The sequence below is a fragment of the Arvicola amphibius genome, chromosome 13 (genome assembly GCF_903992535.2).
Source record: "Arvicola amphibius chromosome 13, mArvAmp1.2, whole genome shotgun sequence".
NCBI classification, from domain to species: domain Eukaryota; kingdom Metazoa; phylum Chordata; class Mammalia; order Rodentia; family Cricetidae; genus Arvicola; species Arvicola amphibius.
In genome coordinates, this window is record NC_052059.1 from 41,449,512 (window position 1) to 41,475,177 (window position 25,666).

The 25,666-nt window shown below is 41.6% G+C and overlaps 1 protein-coding gene across 1 annotated transcript in view; it reads left to right on the forward strand.

Moving 5' to 3' along the window:
* The first annotated feature begins 929 nt into the window (after positions 1-929).
* Positions 930-25,666, forward strand: part of Rb1 (RB transcriptional corepressor 1) — a 135,247-nt gene continuing 110,510 nt past the window's right edge. Inside the window, exons 1-2 of the mRNA XM_038310142.1 lie at positions 930-1,060; positions 4,778-4,904. Coding sequence (XP_038166070.1) covers positions 936-1,060; positions 4,778-4,904 — 252 coding nt within the window. The 5' untranslated portion in view covers positions 930-935. The remainder of the gene's footprint in view (positions 1,061-4,777; positions 4,905-25,666) is intronic.

Genomic DNA, 25,666 nt, shown 5'->3' on the forward strand with positions numbered 1-25,666 from the left:
CTGTGCTTTCGCAGTACAGCGAGTCAACTATTCCTTGGGTTCAAGTGTGCTCTGCCACCCACCCATCTGCTATGCGACATGGGCAAATGAACTCCCCGAACTCCCTTTTCCAACACGCCAAGTGGGAGGCTGGCACTCCTGGTTGGACGGGCTGTGTCTGAGAAATAATTATGCAAGGAGGCCAGTCCAAGCGCTTTAACGCGGTCAACTGGCCTCAAACGCCAGGTCCACCTAGCAAACTGGTTTGCAAAAGCTACTCTAGCGCGAAGATCCATCCTGCTTTGGATTGTGCCTCCTATTTTCACACCGACACACTGCGCACTATTAACTCCCTGCGCAACGCCCATCTTCCCCGTCCTAAACCCGGACGTCTCCCGAAGGCCAGTAATGGCTCCACCCTGGACCGCCCACCCCGCGGCCAAGCCCACCTCCGACTGGCGCGGCACGTTTGTTTTTGTTTTGCCGGCCGCGCGGGCCTGCCGAGGGGCGCGCCCTGTCCAGCGCTCGCCGAGAGGCCACGGCTCCGCCGAACGACCCGCCCCGCCTCGGCTGGCGCCGCCCACGGGGACGAGGCGGGCGGAGACAGGCCCGGGCAGGCGCGGCTTCTCGGCGGCTTCCCGCCCGCGCCCTCGCCTGCCACCGCCGCCGCCGCCGCCGCCGCCGCCGCCGCCCCGGTTCCCCCTGACGCCCGCGGCCCGCGAACCTCGCGGACGTGACGCCGCGGGCGGAAGTGACGTTTTCCCGCGGTTGGCCCGGGCGCTCGGTTGCCAGGCGCGTCCGGTTTTCCTCAGGGGGACGTTCCCATTATTTTGGTAACGGGAGTCGGCTGAGGACGGGGCGTGCCCGGCGTGCGCGCGCGCCCGCCTCCCCGCGCGCCTCGCTCGCTCCTTCGCTCGCCTGGCTCGTTCGCTCGCGCCGGCCCCGCGCAGCGCGTCATGCCGCCCAAAGCCCCGCGCAGAGCCGCGGCCGCCGAACCCCCGCCGCCGCCGCCGCCGCCGCCGCCGCCGCGGGAGGACGACCCCGAGCCGGACAGCGGCCCCGAAGAGCTGCCCCTGGCCAGGTGAGGAGCGCGGCCGCCGCGGGAGGGACTGAGGGAGGGAGGGAAAGGGGCGCGGGCGCCGGGACGCCGGGCGCATCTCGGCGGGGCCGGGCTGACGCTAGGAGCGGCGCCAGCCCGGGGTCCCCGGGAACACTTCGGTACCCCCTGCCCCCCATCTCCGCGGGGTGGCGGCGGCGCCGTGACAGGGTCCCGGGCTCGTGGGCGATGGCGAGGGCATCCCGGAGGGGTCTGGGCTGCGGCTTGACAGGTGTCGGGCGGGTGGGGCTCCTGCTCCCGAGCGAAGTGACAGGTGCAGGCTCCGCTCCAGCGACGGCCAGGCGCGGAGCCGGCGGGTCCCGAGAGCCCCCGTCCGACCAAGAACATTGAAATAAAAATGGAAAAAGAAAAAAAAAAGAAAAAGAAAAAGGACCGGTGTTTGCTTGCTTTCTCCTCCCCCCCTCCCCTCTTTTTCCTTCCGTGGCGATCGGAGCACCCCGGCCGGGGTCGGCTGACTTTCTCCTGCAGTCCTGAGATGCAACAGTTGGGAGCCTTTTCCTCTGGGCGTGCGCTGCCTTGGCAGCTCGGTCCTGGGAGAGGCCAAGAAAAGCCTCGTAGGCGAAGCGCAGGGTCGTGGGTGTCAATTGCTCGCTGGGTCCTCAGCTCCCGGGCTTTGTGGGGGGTTGCCTTAGAACAATGCTTTGAGGCCTCGGGGATTTAAAGCCATCTGTGGCGGCTGGGGGAGCCGAACTCTTAGAAGAGCTGGTATGTGGGCAAAACTTTCCTGAGACATTGAAATGCAAGGGATTGCAGGTTTCTAAACTTTCCCCCCCTTTTCTTTTCAGGATAGCACTCTTCTTGCGTGCTGATTGGCCGCGGCGTGCTTCGTTATTTTTTGCCTTTTGCCTTTGAGCTTACAAGGATCTTGGTGTCGCTTCCCTCTCTTCCCCCCCCCCCCACCCCGTTCTGGTCTTTTCTTTTCTTTTCTTTTCTTTTTGGTACCGTGTTCTCTCAAAGAACCTTTCTCTCCATTTATTAAATGGAAGCTAAACTTAAAGCAAGTCCATGTGGATCCAATAGGAACGACAGAGAGATATTTATTGTATTTCAACATTTTATTTTTCTTGAGCGTGCTACTGTGTGATTAAGTAACAGAAATTGAAACAATATGAGTGTCGTTATTGTCAGCACCGGTTTTATTTTGAGAGCCATTGCAGAATGGGAATCAGTTCTGTCCCTCGCCATCTTCTCTCTCCCATTTCTAGCCCATCATTAAGTCCTTGACTTTTTTTCTTTTCTTTCTTTTTTAAGTGCTCTGGCTGTATAGCTCAGACTTGCCTTGAGCTCTCTATTCTCCTGCCTCTGCCTCCCGAGTTCTGGGAATGTAGGCATACAGTACCCTGTCAGGCTACCAAGTTCCTTTATCCTCAGGAACATCTCAGTTCTTTGTGTGCCCCATACTCTTAATAGACCGAACTAACTTTGGAAATGCCTTGTCCAAGTCTATTAAAAATTTGTATGTTTAGATGGGTTTGTCTCATGGATCAAATAAGAATCATATTCATTCGAAAATAAGTACAGAATGAAAACTGTTTGGAGAATGTTCCAGGGGAAGATTTTGCTTTCGTTTCTAATTAAACTCGGATATACCCAGTGTGTGAAAGTTTCCTTTTAGAAAGAGCAGTAACATCTATTCTAAAAGATTCCATGCCATCTACACAGATTTGGAAATATTCTTGATTATTCTAGAATAAACATACACATTGCCTGGGTGAGGAAGAACCCGTTTTTTTTTTTTTTTTTCCCTTTTGCATAGGAGTAACTTTGGGGGACTCTCACAAACGCTCCTGTGAACACTGTACAAGGCAGTCTCTTCTTGGTTACTCTTTGCCACAGAGGTTCTCATAAGTAAGCACTGACAGTTGATCTCCGAATTACCTACAGTCACGTGCTTCACCATAGGGAATTGCTGCCTCCTCTGAACTGTGCCATTAAATGAATTCTACGTGATCATTGCAGAATGCACTTAAGTAAATACCGACGGCACATAGATCAGTCCTTGTGCCGTCCTGCTGCAATCAGCAGAGGTGGTAAACCCTGCTGGTGTAAGAGGCTGCTACCAGTGTAACAACACACTGTTAATACAGTAAACTTTATTTTCTAATAACAGAAACGCTGTAAAATAGTGATAAAGCTATAGTACAGTAAGCATACAAGCCAGTAACATAAGCATTTATTTTCAGATAGTGTCCTGTATGTCACTGTATATGCAGTCATTTTCTACAAATGGCAATGTAGTAGGCTTGTTTACAGCAGCATCCCCCTAAGTTTTAGCACAAGCAACAAATGCATTATGCTGCAATATTGTGCTAGTTAAGATGTCTTCTAAGTGATGTTTCGGTTCCATTATAATCTTACAGGACTGCTGTTGTATACTGCCTTATTGACTGGTGTCATGTAGCACATGACTTCTTAGCAAGGATAAGAGGACTGCTTCACTCTGAAGCTTAGAAGAATTGCTCAACCCAGTCCATCTGAACTTCCAATGATAGTCTACTTTTACAGTTGAGGTGTTGTTTCTTTGTTGTCTCTGGCCTAAGTACTATAGATGGAAGCTGAGACAGGGGACTGCTAACCACTTTCATTATTGAAATATGCAGAAGTTAATTATGCTTTGAAGAAGGAGTTGCCCAGCTGGAAAAGTGGTTAATGGCACGGATGATGGAGTTAGCCTATAGGGTTCATTATCCTGGTTACTTCTCACTTACTATGCTTGTAGCGATTGCTTTAATTTCTCTGGTGTGGTGAACATGTAAAACATGAATGAGAATACTCACCAAGTATGGCTGATGTGGAAATTCAGTAAAACCATGCATATGATTTTTTTATAAGATCATAGTAAATTCCCTATGAGTTAAGAGTTAAGTTGCTCTTCATATGTTGTTATTATATTTCAAATACATATCAAAAGGAATTAGCTATTTATTAAAAGCTTATGGTTAAGAAAGGTCAAAGGGGAGGGGAGGGCTGGAGAGATGGCTCAGAGGTTGAGAGCACTGACTGCTCTCTTCCAGAGGACCTGGGTTCCGTTCGTAGAACCCACGTGGTGGCTGACACTTCTGGTGAACTCCATTCTGGTGAACTCAACCTTCCTCTGGCCCCTGAAAGCACCAGGCATGCACACGGTGCACATACATACATACAGGCAGAACACTCATACATATGAAGTAAATAATTAGAAAAAAGAAAGGTCAAAGAGATAGGGATGAACCATGTGATGCAATAATCCCTGTCAAGTTCATCATCATCTAAGAAATGCACAGAGGCTGAGAACCTGTGACACAATAAGTAAGGCTGCAGTTTGCTGCTCCTGCTGGAACTGAACTGGCTGCTGTGTGGTTTCTCTTCTTGCTGTGGCAGTTGCCCCATCTTCCCAGAGTGATTCAGCTATTGCACTACTGTCTGTCACAGAGCTGTTTGCTGCTCTGGAGGATGTTTGGTTCACTATGCTAGCAGCCGTTTTTCGCTGTGTGGTATTCTTATTTTGGAAAGACCATGAAAAAGATAAGCATATGTTTAAATGGTATGCAATGTCACTCAAAGATAAAATAAGACCTTAAAACACTTAGAGATGATCTCTTTCAAAAACAGTGCTGATATGTGCAAACTATAGAAACAAGTATTTGCTTAATTGGTTTGATTTATAAGTGTATGTATTTTGTAATTGTTTTCAATTGGTAGGCTTGAGTTTGAAGAAATTGAAGAACCCGAATTTACTGCGTTATGTCAGAAGTTAAAGATACCTGATAATGTCAGAGAAAGAGCTTGGTTAACTTGGGAGAAAGTTTCATCTGTGGATGGAATTCTGGTAAGGATGTTTTTAAAGTTCTGTTTATTTATTTATTTTGAAAATCTAGAAAGTAGAAAATATAAAGTTAGTGATAATTTTATCACCCAGGAGTAGCCTCTGATGGCACTAAAATGCTTTTTATTTTCATGTTTTCTTAGGCTGTTTTGTTGTGGGGTACTCTGTGTTGTACTCTGACACTCCCGAGACTGCCAGTAAAGTTTATTTTGTATCAGAGGGTGAATCTAGCTTCTAGCTGACCAGAATTAGCCATAGAAGTTTTGGAGTATTGAGGACACATAGAGAGACAGAGGAGGTAGTAGGTTGAGCCTTAGAAAGATTCTTGGCCCTTCTGGATCTAGGAAGGAGGTGCAAGAAGAGAGGTAATGCCACATGGAAGAACGTAGATAATAAAATGGGTAAATTTAAGTTATAAGAGCAAATTGAGACAAGCCTAAGCTAAAAGCCAAACTTTTATAATTAACTATAAGCCTTCATGTTTTTATTTGTGGACTGGTGGTCCCGATGAAAGAGTATTGCTACAATTTCTAATTTTTGTTTTAAATTAAAGATTTATGATGATGACGACTATGGTGTGTCTGTGTGTCTATAAGTCTGTGTGTATGTTCCTCCTTCTAATTTTACGTGAGTTCTTGGGGTTGAACTCAGGTTGCCAGGCTTCTAAGATAAGTGCTCTCAATCATTAAGCTGTCTCACTAGCTCTGTTTTTATTTTCATTTTAGTTTGGCATACAAAGTAGTGGGTTTCATTGTGCTGTTTTCATACTTATACATCATTACTGTTTTCTCTATTCACTCCACCCCCCCCCCCCCGCACTCTTCTTTTCCATCCTTCTATCTTCCTCTTGCTGGTTCCCTTCTACTTCTAGATGGCTTCCCTTGCTTCCATTTCATATGTTAGGGTCTTTTCCTCCCTTGTCATCTCTCACATCCAACTTTCTTGTCCACACACACACACACACACACACACACACACACACACACACACACACACATTTAAATCTAGGATCTTTATAGGAGAGAACATAACTTGTCTTTGAGTCTGACTTATTTTGATTAATATAATTTATTTTCTACAAATCTATTAATATGATTTTTCTTCATTTGCATTTATTTTCTACAAGTAATCATGCTTTTATTTTTCTTTGTAGATGGATAAAATCTTATTGTAATTATGCACTGAATTTTCTTTATCTGTGCTTGGATTGATGAACATCTTTCATTTGTTCTATTTCTTAGCTGTTGTGAGTAGTATCAGCAAGAAGTATGGTTGTGCAAGTGTCTCTTGTGTTTGGACTTTTAGTCTCTTGGATATATTCCCAGTAGTAGAGTTACAGTTTTAAGGATTCTTACACTGGCTTGCATAATAGTTACACTATTCTACCTTACCACTGGCAGTATCTAAGGTTCTTCTTTGCTAACATTTGTGTTTGTGATGTTAACCATGCTGACTTGGACAAGATGGAATGTCAAAGCAGTTTTAAGTTTCATTTTCCTGATGGCTGAAGATGTTGAACATGTTTTTAGTGCTCATATATATCTTTTGAGAACTGTGTGCTCAATTAGTTCATTGGCCTATTTATCGAGTGAATGCTGTTTTAATAATATTTAGTTTTTGAAGTTCTTTATCAGTTTTACATATCAATTCCATCTAATGTATAGTTGGTAAATACATTTTCTCTCCCCTCCCACCCGCTCTGTATGTTTTGTCTTCACTGCTGACTGTCATCCTGTGTCATGCAATCCCACAGTCAACTCTTCCCATGTTGGAATCATTTTAGAAAAAACTTCTTTGTGCCTGGGTCTCAAGTGTTTGTATGTATTTCTCTAGTAGTTTCAAGATTTCAGTTTGTATATTAAGTCTTTGATTCATTTTGTATCATTTTTCTCCCTCTTTTTTGAGATAGGGTCTCACTGTGTAGCCCAGGCTGGCCTGAACTAACTATGTAGACCAGGCTGGCTTCCAACTCTGTTTTCCAAAGTGTTGTAGTTAATTAAAGGTGTGCCCCACCACACCAAGCCCTGTGTTGGTTTTTCATTATAATTTAGTGTGTGTATGTGTGTTTATGCACGCACATGGCACAGTGCATGTGTAGTGGTCAGAGGACAACGTTCAGGAGTCAGTTCTTCTACCTCATGTGTTCTGCTTTATGGGATTAATGGAGGTTGTCAGGCTTAACACATGCCTTTCCCCACTAAGCCATCCCACTGGCACAACATTGGGATTGTTTCATATTCTCCTGCAGGTAGATGTTCAGTTACCTCAGCGTCTTTTCTTTCTTTTTTTTCTTTTTTTTTTTTTTTGAGACAGGTTTTTTTTCTGTGTAACCTTGTCCTGGAACTCACTCTGTAGACCCGACTGGCTTCACATTCACAGAGGTCCGCCTGCCTCTGTCTCCTGAGTGCTGGGATTAATGGCATGCACTAGCACTGCCGTTCACCCAGCATCATTTGAAGAGAATTTTTCCAATGTCAAAAAAATAGATAACTATAACTGTGTAGGTTTAATTCTGAATTCTCTGTTCTATTCTGTTGGCCTATGTTTTTTTAATACCAGTATCATACAGTTTTTGTTCCTGTGGCTTTACAGCATAGCTTGAGATCAACTATCCTGATAACTTGCTTATAGTTATTTGTGATCTTTTGTCCGTCCATAGTCTAGTTCCATTTCATTTCATGTCTTTTTTTAAATTTAGCATAATTTCTTTATTGAATCCTTTGGAATTTCATAGCATGCACCCTGATTTCTCTCACCTTCCAGTCCCTCCTTATCTTCCCTTGCAATGCCCACCCACAAAATAAAATTTTAAAATAAAAATCAAAACAAAACAAGCAAGCAAACAAAACTAAAAAACAAACAACCCCTCACCCTGAAAACCAAACTAAAACCAACAAAACAGCAACAACAAAAATCTCTTCGCTCCTCCATCTTTTCTGCCTCTCCAACACATCTTCATTTGTCCTGGTGGCATTGGGAGTTGGGATGTGTCACACAGTATATACCCTTTGTCTAATCAACTTCACTTGCAGATATGTTCATTACAATGAGTTGTTGGTCTGGTTCAAGGCATGTGGTTTCCAATGCACCATCATTACTGGACTCTCACTGAAACTCCTCTCAGACATTCTGCAGTCACCCTGTGGGTATCATTTCATAGGAGTACCCTTCATGAGCTTCAGGCTGTGGGTCTGGGTGGTAGTTGAACTAGTCAGACCAGGCTACTGTGGTGCCCACCCTCAGGTAAGAATTGGTACCATCAGGATCACTCTCCTCCCTCACCTGTGATAAGGGGTGGGGCCATCTAATGGTGGGGACACAACAGTCAGCTCTCACAAGAGGGTTGGACCAGCTCTCTTGCTACAGAGTCCAGCAAAGGGCAAGGCCAACTGTCCTAGAGCCTGTGAAGGGTGGGGCCAGCTCAGCATGACCCTCTTGATTTCATCATGCATGGTTCCTACGATCCTCTGAGGTGACATGGTCCACAGACATCAACATAGACTCGCAGCTGCAGGAGGACCATTGGCCCAGATATGGCCCTCAGCAGCAGCTTGGGCTCAGATGACATCTTGGCTCTGGGTGGATATACAAGCAACTCAGATCAGGATGATTCTGGTGGTGGCATGGCTCCCAGATACCAACATGGCCACAGGTTGTGCCCAGATCAACTTCTGTGTAACCTTTGGTGGCAACTTGGGCTTCAGACTTTAACACAGACCCCGGCTATGTTAGGACCATGGACCCAGATATGGTTCTCTGCAGCAGCTGGGTCTGAATGTCAAGTGTTGCCCCAGGTGGCAGTGCAGGCTTTCCAGATTGGCACAGCCTCAGCAGCAGTGTGGCCCTCAGACACTAACATGGCCTCAGATTTCAGGCATCCACATGGCCATGAATGGTAATAGGAACCTCAGACATCAGCATGGACCCTGGCTGCAGTAGAGCCTGGTCTAGTTTCATTTCTATTGTTGTGATAAAAGCACACCTTCGGCCGGGCGGTGGTGGCGCACGCCTTTAATCCCAGCACTTGGGAGGCAGAGGCAGGCGGATCTCTGTGAGTTCGAGGCCAGCCTGGTCTACAAGAGCTAGTTCCAGGACAGGCTCTAAAAAATCTGCAGAGAAACCCTGTCTCGAAAAACCAAAAAAAAAAAAAAAGCACACCTTCGGAGAGAAAGGGTGAGTTCACATTTCCAGGTTACAGTCCATTGTAGCAGAGAAGTCAAGGAGGCAGAGACTTAGGACAGCTTGTTACCTCACATCCCCAGTAAGGATCAGAGAGGGTTAAATGCATGCGTGCCAGTGCTCATATAACTTTCCCTACTCTGACTTGTGTAGTGCAGAGACCAGAACCCTAGAAAAGTGCGGTCTACTTTCAGGTTGGGTCTTCCCATTTCAATTAAGAGACTAGATGGGTCTTCTCCTAGCAGTGAAGGTGCCCACAGTCCAATCTGGAGCCTCCCTCTGCAGTGATGCTACATCGTGTCAAGTTGGCCCACAAACTAACATTATCCTAGTTCTGTGAAGAATATCATTAGAAATAGGGCTGGCATTGTATTGAGTCCATAGGTATTTTTAATAGTAAAGCTATTTCCACAGTATTCATTCTGCTAATCCAAGAACATGAGACATTTTATTGTTTGTTGGTTTATTTTTTTAATCTTCTAGCATCTTCATCTTACTTAAGTGCTTTAAAGTTTTTATTATAGGGGTCTTTTTACCACTTTTGTTAGATTGATTCCTAGGCATTTTATATTTTGAAGCTATTTTATTTTATCTGTTTATTTGAAATAAGGTCTAATCATGTAACTCTAAATGATCTGGAACTCACCATGTGGACCAGGCTAGCCTTGAGTCACAGAGATCCACCTGCCTTTTGTCTCGCAAGTTAGTTATTGGAAAGTTATGTAGAAAGATACTTACTTTTGTGTGTTGACTTAATATTTTGCTAATGTGTTTAAAGTATTTATCCCATCTAAGAGTTTTCTAGTGGAGTCTTTAAACTATAGTGTCATATCATTGACAACTAGTGATACTTCTGTTTGTATGACCCTTATTCCTCTCTTTTGTTTTATTACCCTAGCTGGGACTTCAAACGCTGTATTGAATAGGAGCAATAAGAGCGAGTACCTAGAGAGGAAATGCTTTCAGTTTTTTCCTAACTTAGAGCAGTGTTTACCATAGGTTTGTTGTATATAGCCTTGATTGTATTGAGATATGTTTCTTCTAGTCCTAGTTTCTCCAGGGTTGTGTGTGTGTTCATCTGCATATGTATGTAAAAGCCAGAGGACAGATGCCTCTACCTTCTTCCTCCTTTTTTCTTTTTTGTCTTCTTCCTTCCTTCCTTCTTTTGTTGTGTTTCGTTTTTTGAGACAGGATTTTTCTGTCCTGGAACTTGTTCTGTAGACCAGGCTGGCCTTGAACTCACAGAGTTCCCTTCCTTTTTTCTTTCTTCACAGTTTTTTTTTTTTTTGAGACAAGGTTTCTCAAAGGCTTAGAGTTCACTCAGTAAGTAGGCTAGACTGGATGGCCAGTAAACCCCAGGGATCTGCCTGTCTCTGACTCTCCAGTATTCGGATTTCAAATACCTGCTGCATTCATCCTGGGGATCTGACTCAGGTCCCATGCTTATAAAGCAGGCACTTTACCAACCGAGCTATCCCTTTAACCTCTCTTCAGAACTTTATCAGGAAGGGATGTTGCACTTTGACAAAACCCTTTTCTGAATTTATGAAGATAATCATGACTTTTATCTATCTGTCTGTCTGTCTGTCTGTACACACACACACATATATATACATACATACATACATACATACATACATACACACACACACGTATTAGATACCAGTTTTCATATATCGAGTCGACTTTGTATCCCTGGGATGAAACCAGCTTGGCCATGGTGAATGATTTTCTTTATGTGTCTTAAGGATTTGATTTGCAAGAATTTTATTGAGAATTTTCACAGGGAAATTGATGTACGGTTTTCTTTTCGTTGTCTTATCCTTACCGTGGCTTGCTACTAGAATACATTTGGTTTAGTGGAGTGAGTTTCATAGCGTCTGTTCCCTTTTGTTATGAGGAACGGTTTGCAGTGCTGTGTTAGGGCTTTTCCTAAAGTGTGGAGACTGGCAGGGCTAGGTCCCGGCTTCTCCTTATGGAAAGATTTTTACACTGCTTTAATCTCCTTGCTTCCTAGGATCAGTTTTACTTACACCTTTTAAATTTAGTTTTGGTAGCTCATAGAGCTCTAGAAATTTATTCATGTTTTAGATTTCCCAGGGTCTAGGGGAGAAGCATGTTGTTGAAGCAGTCTCCTTTCTGGATTTCATCATAATCTATTGTAGTTTCCTTTTCATCTTTATTTTTAATTTGTGTCTTCTCTCTGTTTCTTTTGATTAGTTTGTCTGGGAGTTTGTAAGTTTTATTTCTGTTCTTTTTTTCTGAGATATGGTCACATAGAGCTCAGACTGACTTTGAACTCATTGTGTAGTAGCCAAGGGTGACCTTGAATTTCTGAGCTGTCTTCAAGTGTGAATTATAGGGTGTGTCTTCCAAGCCCAGTTTCTCCTGTGCTGGGCTCAGGTTTAGGGCTTCAGGCATGCTCAATCATGATCATTTTTTTAGGTTATTAGTTATACGCATATACAAACTTTATTTGGTAATAAAGTTTCTAGTGGTAATATAATATCTTAACTGCTGTTTTTTTTTTTAAAAAATCTTAATTGATTTTTTCTGACTTGTTCATACTATAAATACATGTACACCCTTCTTCATAGGAATAAATTTTGCATAAAGGAAGTTTGATAATTGCTAAATAATTAAATTAATGGATCTCTGATAGTTTTATTTGAATAAATTCTCACAAGTTAATTTACTGAGTCAAAATCTACAAACTTTTAAAATTACCCAATACAGCTGGGCAGTGGTGGCATGTACCTTTAATCCTAGCACTCAGAAGGCAGAGTTTGAGGCCAGCCTGGTATAGAGTGAGTTCCAGGGCAGCTAGGGCTACACAGAGAAACCTTGCCTTGAGAAACACAACAAAATAAAAAAATCCCAGATATTATCTTTCTTTGAATTTGATTATTAAAGAGAAAGTGTCTTTAGTTTGGAATTTAGTTTTTTTTTAAGTATTTAAAATCTCCAGGTTACTCTTCACATGATCCTAGTTTAGCATAGAAAAAAGTAGAGGTGGACATGGTGCCACATTCCTTTAGTTCCAGTATTTTGGAGGCAGAGGCATGTTGATTTTTTCGAGTTTAAGACCAGCCTGATCTACATAGCAAAGTCCAGGCCAGCCAGGGTTACACAATAAAATCCTTGTTTCAGTTTTTATATATATATATATATTTATGTATATGTGTGTGTATGGACTGGAGTTGGTTCAGCAGTTAAGAGTGAGTATTGTTCTTACAGAGAATTACCACCTATGTGGAGTGGATCACATTTACCTGTAACTCCAGATCCAGGGCATTAAAGTTCATGGGCATCTGCACCCATGTACATACCCCTAAACAGACACACATGCATGCTCATAATTAAAAATAATAAAATAGGGTTTGGAGCAGTGACTTCTGTTCCAGAAGACTTGGGTTCCATTCTCAGTACCCACATGTTGGCTCACAGCTTCATGTAATTCTAGCTCCAGGGGATCTGCTGGCCTCTCTGGCTTCTCTGGATACTAGAGATGTACATTCAGTCAAAACACACCTATACACATAAGGTAAAAATAAAGAATAATTTAAAAATAATAAAAATAAATTTTTACAAAATAAATTGGTACAGATAGTAATGGCCCTGGAAATTCCAGGAATAAGACTCCTCCTTTCTTAAGAAACATGGCCAGATCACTTCTAAAAATTTGATTGTAAACTACTGAAAACAGAACTTAACCGATAGGGAGTTATGTAAAACTTTGAAGTTAAATGTTAATAACATGAACCTCAACAATATAATTTGTTAATATACACCAATAAATAGTCAAGAAACTTGACTATGAAAATACCTTGGGGAAGACTAGGGAAATGATTCAGTGGGTCAAAGGGCTTGCTGCACAAACATGAGGATCTGAACTTGAATTCCCAACACACAGCTTAAAGAAATCTAGGTGTGGTCATTTGATAAAAGTGTTTGCCCCACAAGCCTGATGACCTGAGTTTAGTTCCCAGGGGATCCATATAAGCAAGGGAGGAAAAACCTGACTTCTCAGTGTAGTTTTCTGGCCTTCATACTGGCCAGATAACTGGCATGTCTACATTCGTCATATACACATGGTGTTTGTACACACATAAACACACACACACTGATAATCTTAAAGTTTTTAATTAAAACTAGAAAATGCCTTTATAAATACAACCCAGGTACTTGGGTTATAAAACAAGCTATTATTCTTTTAAAAAAACAAACTGGTTTGTTTATGTGGGTCATGTGGGTATGGGTGAGGGTGGCCGTGCATGTGCTATGGCATGCATTTGGAAACTCTTAAGACAATTTGCAGGAGTCTTTTTTCCCTTCTACCATAGGGGCTCATCTGGGGGATTGAATTCAGAATATTAGGCTTGGTGGCAAGTACTTTGTACTGAGACAACTTGCTTTTCCACCTTTGCATTATAATTGCCACATATTCATTGTATATAGTAATGGATTTCATAAAAATGATTTGTTTCAAGTATATCATATACTTTGAGACTGTTCGGTCCTCTGTGCTCTCCTCTTCTTCCCTCTGCCTGTTCTCCCTTTCACTAGTCTTTACCTTAATCTGTTTTCTGATTTCACGTTATGTATATATAAATAAGTAGCTTTCTGTATGTATGTAAAATCTAGGATCCACAAATGAGGGGAAATATAAAATGTTTATATTTTGGAGTCTTGCTTAATTCTCTTAATCTGATGATTCAATTTCATCTAGTTTCAGCAAGCAACATGATTTTGTTAACTAAAACTCTTCTATGTATGTATACTATTTTTTTGTTTGTTTTTTGAGACAGGGTTTCACTATGTTGTGTAGCCCTGGCTCTCCTGGATCTCACTTTGTAGACCAGGCTGGCCTTATAATCACAGAGAGCTGCCTGCCTCTGCCTCCCGAGGGCTGAGATTAAAGGTGTGTGCTACCACCATCATCTGGCTTGTGATGGAAGATTCTCACTGGCTAATAAACAAACTGCCTTGGCTTTTTGATAGGGCAGGATTTAGATAGGTGGAGTAGACAGAACAGGAAGAAGGAAGTGAGGTAGATGGCTCAGACAATTGCTCCGCCTCTCCTCTCTGGGGCAGATGCCATGCCTCTCCTAAGTGATCCAGACCGCCATGCCTCTCCTCAGGGAGACAGACGCGATGAAGCCAGCCACCAGGTCAGACATGCTGAATCTTTCCCGGTAAGACACCACTCGTGGTGTTACACAGATTATTAGATATGGGTTAGTCAAGATGTGAGTAAGAGGCTGAAACTAATGGGCAAGGCAGTGTTTAAATGAATACAGTTTGTGTGTTGTTATTTCAGGGCATAAACTAGCAAGGCGGCCTGGATCCGGGCGGCAGGAATGCAGCCCGCAGCTCTCACTACAGGCTTGTATACCATTTCTTCATCCATTCACCTGTTGACAGGCACATTGGCTGATAACATACTGTGGCCTCTGTGACTAGTGCTTTCAGTAAACATGGATATGCAAGTTTATTGTAGTATGTTGACTTTGTGTCCTTTGGGTCTATAGCCAGGAGTGGTATAGCTGGGCGTATCCTATGGTAAGCCTTGTTGGGCCAGTTCACAGTCCCACCAGCAGTACACTTAAGTTCCCTAGCAATAATAGACTAGTGGAAACCATTTTGGGCTGTAGAGTTAAATATGTACAAATAAATTTGACTGCTTTCTTGCGTTAGCCCTTTTTCTTCCTGACTTTATTCCTATTTTTCCTTAGAACTAGCATAATTTAAAATCTTAATAGTGGAGGTCGTGATAGGAACTAGAACATATGAATTCATTCCTGATTGTGTTGGGGAGGAAGACAGTAGAGGACTTTCTATTACTTTTAGGAGTTGACACTATTCTTTTGTCCTGCTGTAATTCAACAGACCCTTTCTTCACAATATTTTGTTTAATGTTTGAGGGTTGGCCTGAAAATAATGACATGTGTTCTGCGAAGCAAATGCAAAGACAGAGTGAACCTGTTTGTAAAGCAGCTGTTGTGGTCCCAGTTGTCTGTTCTCTGAAACAAGAGGAGTGTATAACTTAGGGGAACTCTTTCTGGCATTTGGGAGTAGAAGGTGTTTATTGAGAGATTTCTAGTCAAAATGAGCTGTTTCAAGTCTGAAATATACAATATAGTAACTCCACACTCTTGAACAAATTTCCTAAAATCTTCCATTGTTGGTTTTCTCAGATGTAAAATGGGTTATCAGTAATTTCCAGATCTTGGAATCCTTGTATTAAATAAATAGACACCTATTAAGTACACACAAGCTAATTAACTGAGTCAATCTTAGCATCAGGCTTCAAATGTTCAATGTTTTTGTTGTTCTTTTTCTTTTTTTTTTTTTTAACAGTCTTGTAGTTTTGTGAAATGCTACTTTGTGGGCCTGACAGCCAGTGCAATCACGATCTCCCAGTGGCAGCAGCTGTCAGCACGGGCCTACACAGGACTGGGCTTGTCAACAGTCAATCATAGGTGGGTGAGAGGCCCATTTGGCCCTATCCCTCTCTGCTGAAATATGAGCTATTGATGGATTCTGGGGGGAGGGGCAGACATTGTCTTTAGTTGTGTACCCCTGATGAGCTCACCACGCTCCAGTGAATAAGTAGCAAACTCATGTTGTACTGACAGCCCTTGTTGAGCTCAGTGGGTCACAGAACAGAAAGGCATGAGTATGAGAAAGGGACTCCCAGGAGGGGGGGATGGAAACAAGAATGTGAAGGTGCGAGGAGTCAGAATACACTACATATATGTACAAAATTGTTACGAGAGCAAATTTAATAAAACATTCCATTTTATTTTGTTTTTGATTAGTACTTCAGAGATAAACCATCTTGGTGGCTTAGTGGGTAAATTGGTATGCATGTGTGAGAATCTGAGTGTGTCTCCTTTGCACCTGCCTAAACTCCTGACACAGCTCGGGTACTTGTCTGTAATCCCAAAGCTGGTAGATCTCTGTCAGAGCCCTTAGGTGGCCAAGTACATTTTCAGTAAGCAGAAATATTTTAAAAAGATTTTCTAGTCTCAGCTGTAGGTCTTCAGATTTCAGCAGCAGGCTTCAAATGTTCAATAAGCCATATTGTAAGCACATGTGCTGTCGTCCAGGCTTTGTTCTGTTTGTTGGATGGTTAGTTCAACAATGACTGTCTCTTAAAGGAAAGGCGAAGAATCTGGTAGTTGTTTAGTTCATGAGGCTAGGTTGGATGTTTCAGCTGGTCTTCAATCTAATTTGGGGTCTGGAAGTAGGTCCTGATATCATTAAAGTAATGCCTCAGCAACAGAATAAATGAACTTGCCAGGGACAAAGAGGGCAATCAGGCAAAAATAAATAAATAAAGAAAGAAAATAAAGAAAAAATAAAAACCACCTCCTTTCTTCTATGTCATTTTTATGTGGGCTGCCACCAGAAAGTGTGGCCCAGGTTTAGAGTGGGTCTTCTTACCTCAAATGATCCAATCCAGAAAATTCTTGGGAATTGTGCCAAGATGTTAGTGGGTTTTTGTGTTTGTTTTGTTTTATTTTTTTTTCCAAGACAGGGTTTCTCTGTGTAGCCTTGGCTGTCCTGGAACTTGCTCTGTAGACCAGGCTGGTCTTGAACTCAGAGATCTACCTGCCTCTGCCTGCCAAGTGCTGAGATTAAAGGCCTGCACTACCATACCAAACCAACCAAGCAAAAATAGTATTAAGCAAGCACATTCTATTGGAACTGTGGTGCCAGTAGACTTGTTTTATGGGGTTGTCACAGTTGTAAAAATCTCTAAGTATGCCTGTAGAAATTTTTTGGCTCATGGTTGGAGAGAGAAGAAGCCTAAAATGTTCTGTGTCTTAGCATGATTAAAAAGCAGGTGGAACAAGAGCAGGCAGAAGAGAAACCCTGAGGGTTTCCCTCACTTTCTAAGAACCCACTCTTTTGCTCACTCATGTAGACCCATCGAGATAAGAACAGATTCCCACAGTAATGTCATGTATCCTTTGAATGCCTTAGCCACCTCTTAGCATCCCTACCTCCCAATACTGCCATGATGGCCATCAGATTTCAGGATAGACACTATTCAAACTACAGCAACTCTCCTGTGCTCCCAGCTCTGTCTAACTAGTTCTTAAAGACATTGCTTTCTTGTTTCTTACTGCTTGTTCTGCAGCTTGTAGTCATTCCTTAGCAAGCTAATTTTGATTCACATTTTAAGGTTCCTGTCTTTTAGGGGTCAGTGTCCTTCTTTGCCTAAGCTTTAGTGTCTTGAATTATTTTTTTCCCAACATTTTAGTTTCATGCCAAACAGTAGTTCTGATCACTATATTTTTGTGCCTTATCCTTCTTAAAATTCCCATCAGAGTATTATATTTATTAGTTGATGAGTTTATATTGGCCCATTACTTCTAAGTCCATGGTTTACACCAGGGTTTATTCTTGATGTGAAATGGTCTATTGACTTTGACAGATGTCTAATGGTATGTGATTGCCATTGCAGTGTATATAGAATACTTTCATTGTTGTACAAATATTCTTTCCTGCTCATCCTGCTTTCCTTTCAACCTCTAGTAACCACTGCTCTTTTTTATTTTTATCTTATTCTCCATTTTCTAGAAATGTTTCTAGCTAAACAGTACACAGTCTTCCAGATGGGCTTCTCTCACATAATAATATACATTTAAGCTTCTTCCACATCTTCTCATGATTTAGTGGCTCATTTCTTTTTAGTGTTGAATAATATTGTCATCTGTTTGTGCCACAATTTATTTATTCATTTTACTTCTGAAGGGTATTTTGTTTTCTTCCACGTGTTAGCAGTTATTAATAAAGCTGCTGTAAATATACATGTACAGATTGATGTGTGTATGTGTTTATGTATGCATGTGTATGCATAGATGTGTATATACTCACACATGTTCATATATAAATTAAAGGTCAACGTTGGGCTTTGTTCCTTAGGCTCTGTTCACCTTCTTATTTGAGACAGGTCTCTCACTGGCCTGGAATTCACCTATTAGGCTAAGACTGGCTGGCCAGTAAGCTCAGGAATCCATGTTTACATCTTCCCAGAACTGGGATTTCAAGTATGCACCATCATGCCTAGCTTTTTAGTGTGAGTTCTGGGGATCAAACTTCGGTTCTCATGCTTGTGTGGCAAGTTACTTCATTCACTGAGCCATTTCCCTAGCTCACAGGTATTTTGTCTCAAGACAGAATCTTGGTAAATTGCCTAGGCCGGTTTCACACTCACTGTGCAGCCCAAGCTGGCCTTAACTCCTAATTCTTCTGCCTTAGTCTTCTGACTGTTGGGGGTTATAAGTGTGTGTTACCGTGCCAAGGTTGTGGTTTGTGTGTGTGTTTGCGTGCATGCATGCAAGCGAGCGAGCGAGCGGTGCTTGCACGTAAATTATCTCCTAGGAATAAAGACTGTGCTGGCTAGTTTTTATGTCATCATGATCCAAGCTAGAGTTATTTTGGAATACAGAATCTCGATTCAGAAAATGTTCCCACCAGATTGGTCTGTGGGCAAGTCTGTGGTGCATTTTCTTGTTTGATAATTGATATGGGAGGGTCCAGCTCACTGTGGACACTGCCACCACTTGGCTGCTGCTCCCGGGTGCTGTAATAAAGCAGGCTGATGAGGAACGAGACAGAAAGCAGCACTCCTCCAAAGCCTCTGTAAGCTGTCACCTCATGTTCCTGTCCTGTTTGAGTTCTTGCACCGTCTGAGCTCTTGTCCTGACTTCCCTCTGCAATGGGGTATGATTTGAGAGCTGTAAGCTGAAATAAACCCTTTCTCCCCAAACTGTTTAAGGTCATGGTGTTTCTCACAGCCCTAGAATCCTCAACTAAGATAAACCAAGAAGTAGAGTTGCTGGACATGTGGTAAGGGTATGTTTAGTGTTGTAAGAAACTGCTAAACAGATTGCAAATGTTAATCATCTTATATTCCCAAGTCAGTTAGTGAATTACCAGATGTTCTCACCAGCATTTTTTGGTGTTAGTGTTTTGGATTCTTTTTCCATTCTAATAAATGTGAAGTGGTATCATGTTTGAAAATTGTTATAGCATATATTGTTACCATTTGTATGCCTTCTTATACCTGTTCAGAGTTTTCCCTATTTTAATAGTTATTTGTTTTCTTATGTTGAAATTTGCATTTTTGGATAACTTTTTTTGATTAACAGTATTTGCATTTTTTAGATAACTTCTTTATTAGGTATGTCTTTTACATATATTTACCCCCATCTTGTGGCTTATGTTCTTAATCTTTTGACAGTGACTCTGCAGAATAGAATTTTATAATTTCAGTGCAGTTCAGCACATCAGTTTTTTTTTTTTTTTTTTTTTTTTTTTTTTTTTTTTTTGGTTTTTCGAGACAGAGTTTCTCTGTGGCTTTGGAGCCTGTCCTGGAACTAGCTCTTGTAGACCAGGCTGGCCTCGAACTCACAGAGATCCGTCTGCCTCTGCCTCCCGAGTGCTGGGATTAAAGGCGTGAGCACATCAGTTTTTTCTTTCATGGAGCATGCCTTTAGTTTTATATCTAAAATGTCTTATCTCAATGTGAACCTATATTTTCTGCTGTGTTATAAAAGCCCCCCCACCCCATAGGTGTGTGTGTGTGTGTGTTATTGGAGATTGAACCTAAGGTTCATGCATGATGGGCGTACACTCTACCACTGAGCTACATTTCTAGCACAGTTGCATTATATTTTGCTTCCCAGTTTCCGACCCATTTTAAATGAATTTTATATGGTATCGAAAGGTTGATTTTTTTTTCTCTTTGTATGTAGATGTATAGCTGCTAGCTCTGTTTGCTTGGAAGGTATCTTTTTCTACTGTATTGTGTTTTGCTCCTTTTCCAAAGATTGTTTTACTAGACGACAGTTATGTGTTTCTTTTTCTGGCCCCACTATTCTCTGCTGTCCCTTTCTGTTGTAGTCAGTGTTCTTTTGCTACAAAGAGACATAAAGATCATGGTAACTCTTACAAAAACGGCATTTAATTAGGGCTCAGTTACAGTTTTAGAAGTTAGTTTATTTTCATCATGGTGGGGAGTATGGCAGCACACAGGAAGACATGGTGCAGGAGATGTGGCTGAGAGTTGTATATCTGGATTCACAGGCAACAGAAAGAGAGAGAGAGTGACACTGGCTTCTGAAACCTTAAAGCCCATCCCTAGTGACACACTTCTTCTAACAAGGCCACATCTACTAATCCTTCTCAGTAGTGCCATTTCTTGATGACTTTGCATTCAAATATAGGAACCTATGGGAGTCATTCTTACTCAAATCCCACATTCCATTCTCTGACCCTCATAGGCTTATGACTATATCATAATGCAAAAATGCATTCAGCCTAACTTCAGAAATTCCCAGTCTATAACAATATCAGCACTGTTTAAAAGTCCAAAGTTTAGAGTCTCTTCTAAGACTCAAGGAAATCTTTGTAACCCCTATAAAGTCAAAATAAAAATTCATTTCACATACTTCCAATATACAGTGGCACAGAATATAAACATTACCATTTTAAAAGGGAAGAAAGGGAGAATCGTGAGGAAATACTGGACCAAAGCAAGAACCAAAACCAGCAGGGCAAAACTCCAAATCCTTCATCTCCATGTCTGATATCAAAGTGCTCTTCAGATCTCCAAATACATTCAGCTTTGTTGACTACAACATACTTCTCTCTTTTGAACTTGTTCCACATCCTGCCAAGCTGGCAGGTATCCCACGACTTTGGCATCTCCACTATCTTGAGGTTTCTAAGGTAATCCAGGCTTCATCTTCACAGCTTCAATCAGTAGTCTCTCTGGGTCTCCATGCAGGTAAATCCCTGACACACAGCTGGACTCAGTGGCTTTCCTTAGCCTCTGAGAAGGATTCTACAACCCCTTTTTTGTATTCTCGACTCTAAAGTCATAACCACGTGGCTATAGGTGCCAAGTTCTGTTGCTTCTGGGGCTGGAACATGGCTCCCTCATTCAATTTCACTTGAATCAGTTTTCAGCTGTAGATGGTTTCCTTCACTTCTTAAACTGTTATCTAATTTCTTTTCATAAATTAAAAGCCTAGTTGGGTGAGGTCTTACCCTGAGGTCAACATTTCCTTTATTCCATTTAGCATTGGACTTTTCTTTAAACATTTTTATCTCCTTCAGCCCTGCCACTTGACTCCAATATTATGCTTCCTGATGCCCCTTTTCACCTCAAGCTGTTCATTTTCTATTTTTCCATGCTCAGCTTGATCTTCTTCATTATAAATCTGCATAAAAGTAATAACCACTAATAACCAAGCAACAGAGGCAATAATAGGCTGTTTTGAAATATCTGCCAACACCATTAACCTAAAACTCTTCAGTTTAGCCTCAGGCAGATTTTTTTGGACAAGATCAAAGAAAAGCCACATTCATCTTCAAAATTACTCAAGGCTGGTCTCTACGCTACTCAGTAATACTACTCCTCCTTGCAGCCTCTTGAACTGTGCCCCACAGCCCTCAGCACCACTGTCTTCCATGCTCCTGCTAGGATAGCTCATTAAGTCCTGCTTAAAATATCCAACTATTTTTCTAGTTCAAAATTCTAAAATCTCCCATATTTCTCTAGCAAATGTCATGGTCAGGCCTGTTACAGCAATACCCAACTCCTGATACCAATTTCTTTCTTATTCACTCTTCTGTTGCTGTGAAGAAACTCCGTGACCACTGCATCTTGTACAAAGGAACTTTTTCTTTCTTTCTTATTTTATTTTTTTTTTTTAGACAGGGTTTTTCTGTAGCTTTAGAGCCGAACCTGAAACTAGCTCTTGTAGACCAGGCTGGCCTCAAACTCAGAGATTCGCCTGCCTCTACCTCCTGAGTTCTGGGATTAAGGAAGTGTGCCACCACCGCCCGGCCACAAAGGAAATATTTAATTGGAATGGAACTTAACTTACAGAGGTTTAGTTTATTACCGTCATGGCAGGGAGTGTGGCAGCATACAGGCAAACGGTGGTAGAGAACTAGGAGAGTTCTACATTTGGATCTGTAGACAGCAGGAAGAGAGAGAAACTGAGTGCGACTCTAGTGACACACTTCCTCCTCCAACAAGACCGCACCTCCTAATCCTCAGTAGCGCTGCTCTCTGATGACTAAGCATTCAAGTTCAGGCGGCTGTGGAGCCATTCTTACTCAAACTGCCACTCTCTCCATTTTTCAGTGCCTACATCTTTACTGTTGAGCTTTATTATATTATTATTATATTATCATTTATTATATTTATTATAGCTGATGTCTCTCTCAATTTTATTGTTCTTCAATATTTTATGGGCTAGTTTGGATCTTATGTGATAGTCATCTTTCTGTCTCTGAGAGAAAACATATGAGAAAATCATCTCAAGAGTGGAAATGTTTGTTTTGGTTTATGATTTCAGAGACTTCAGTTTGTGATAGTTTGACCCCATCACTTCTGGCTGAGCCAAGACCAAACATGGTTCAGAGTAGAGCACAGTGCACCTCTTAAGCTGACTATGGAATAGAGAAAGTGAAAAAGAGCCAGGGGCAAGAAATATACCCTTCAGTGGTTCTCCTCCAGTATGTTCTTCCTCAGCTAGATGCACCTCTGACAGCTTCCACCACTTCCTGATGGACCATTGAATTGAGCCCATTAACAGATTGTCATTCTTGGTCCAGTGACTTTCTAAAAGTCCTGTCTCTAAACATTGCTGCCTTAAGGACCAAGTCTTTAGCACATGAGGCTTTTAGGGACATTTCAATCCAAACTATAATACCACTTTAATTTTAGAATCATTTTACTGAATCTATAGATCAAACTGAGAATACTGAAAAATCTTGACAATGTGATTTATGTTATTTTTATTATTTAGTTCTCATATTTTATTAGAGTCATTGCTTTCCTCATGTTGATTTTGTGTATACTTTATTAGCTGCTTTATGTGTAACTTTAAATTTTGAATGTTCATGTATAAAGTGTGTGTGTGTGTGTGTATGCATGCATGTGTGTGTGTAGAGACATGGTCTCACTATGTGTCCCTGGCTGGTATGGTACTCTTACGTAGACCAGACTTGCTGTGAACTCACAGAAATTAAGGATTAAAGACTTGTGCCACCACACCATGCTTAACTGTATTTTTTATTATAATTTTGGAGTCCATTCGTTGCTCTTTGTTGAGATATAGCAAAGCAGTTGAGTTTTATGTGCTAACCTTTTTTCCTGTATCCTTGTTATAACTTTAATAGATCTCATAGTCTATTGATTTTTTGGAATTTCTGTATAAACGATCAAATAATTTTAGACAGACATTTTCACTTCTATTGTGTTTCTACTCTCATCAAAAATATACTAGCTATAGGCTTTTTGTGAATATTCTTTTTTTTTCTTTTATTGAAAATAGATTTTTTTCCCCTCACATAATATATCTTGATCAGGGTTTTCTCTCCTCCTCCCAGAGTCTATCCTCCTATCCAGACCCACCTCCACCCCTTTTCTGTCTCTCATTAAAAAACAAACAGGCTTCTAAGGGATAATAAACAAAAACTAATACATCAGAATTGGACAAAACAAACAGAAGGAAAAAGCCCAAGAGAAGGAATAAGAAACAAAGACCTATCACCGAGGAATCCCATAAAACACTAAACTGGAAGCCATAATATATACATAAAGGACCTATAGGGTAAAAGGAGTGAAAAAAATAAAATTAAATTAAAAAATAAGATTAAAGAAAGAAAAAAAAAGGCCTGGCATGTCATTATGAGATAAGGAACCTCCAAGGGTGACATTGAGGTCAATTCTGTTGGCTGTCTACTGCTGGACATGCAGCCTACCTTAAAGATTAGTTTCCTCAGTAAGACTCTTGGAGGAAATTAAAATTTCATTTTCAAGTGTTTATTGATTAGAGATTGAGCTGGGTTAGGAATGAGGGCATGTGTCCACTTCTTTCAGCTTTAAGTCCCCATCTTTGGAGAGGGGATAGCCCAAGAAAAGGCTCAAGAATCAGAGATCTACTTGTTTGTTCACTCAGAAATTACAAAAAAATACTAAGCTGGAAGCTATAAGATATACACAGAGGACCTGGGACAGACCCGTGCAGACCCTGTGCATGCTGCCTCGGTCTCTGTGATTGATATGAACTTAGATCATGTTGATTTAGAGGGCCCTGTTTTCTTGGTCCTCCATCCCATTTGGTTCTTACACTGATTTTGCCTCCTCCTCAGTGAGGGTTCCTTGAGATCTAAGGGGAGGGATTTGGTGGGAATATCGAATTTAGAGCAGAGTGTTCCAAGGTCTCTCATTCTCTGCATAATGCCTGGCTGTGGGTTGTCTGCTGCAGGAGGAAGCCTCTTTAATGATGGCTAAACAAGACTCTATCTGTGACTACAGTAGAATGCCATTAGGAATCATTTTATTGCTATGCTCTTTTAGTAGAACAGTAGTATTTGATTTTTCCTCTAGGTCACTGGTCTGTCTAGCCTCAGGTTCTTGGTCACCCATGCAGTATCAGATAATGGGTCCCATCTCCTGGAGTGGGCCTTCAGTCAAATCAGATATTGGTTGGCTACGCCCACAGGCGTTGTATCACCACTGCACTAGCATTTTGCAGGTAGGACACTATTGTAGATCAGAGGGTTTGTGGCTGGGCTGCTGTTTATATTCTCTTGGTGGTGTGCAGAGTACCTTACTTTACCAAAGATGCTGGAATGTAGAAATGAAGACTCTATGTAGGCACAAGCTTAACTTCATCACGTTCAGTGAGTTGTGTAGGTGTTGCTTTCAGCAATGGGCCTTGCCATCTGTTTGTGGAGAGCAACCTAGAGTCTTGGCAACAGTCTGGGTTGTTTGGGGGTTCCCACGGGACCTCCTTTGGCCAACAATTCAATTAAATGTAACCTAATCTTGATACTAGAAGTTTCATTTGGTAACAAGGGATATAGAGTTGGGTCTCTGTCTCTCCCATTATTTGGCAGTTTCATTTTGATTACCATTATATCTATATATATTTTAAGAAGCATCTACTATATTAGGTTTCCATAATACCCCTCAAATAGCCCTTAATTTTAGCTGTCTCTAGGTACATGTTTTTCTGGGAGTAGAGTTAACTGCCCCCTCAATCGTATTGTGTACTAAATGGTTGATTCACCTGGTGTTTACTCCAGCATGTCATATCAAAACCGTGAGTCTGGCAGGTTAGCTGCTACCATTCTTTGTGACTCTGCCACTCCTGCATGATCTATGCACATCCACGAATGTCCTTAATACTGACGGCTGCCAGCTCAGGCTATACAAGTAGGATGAGGTTTTCTGACATACTCATATTTTTTCACATAGAAAACCCAGGTGAAGAGGAAATTCAAGCACAGGAGAAAGTAGCTATTTTGTTTCAAGACTTTCTATAGCACACTTAATACTTAACAGAACTTTACTCTTACTAGAGATAGATTACATATTTCTGGTTGCCATTTTTTAATATTTCAAAAATATAGGCTAACGAGGACACTATTCTGTTTTTATTAAACTTTATTTATTGTGTGTGTGTGTCATGACATGAGTGTGGAGGTCAGAGGACAACTTCCACGAGTAAGTTTTCTCTTTCTACCATATGAATGCTGGGGGC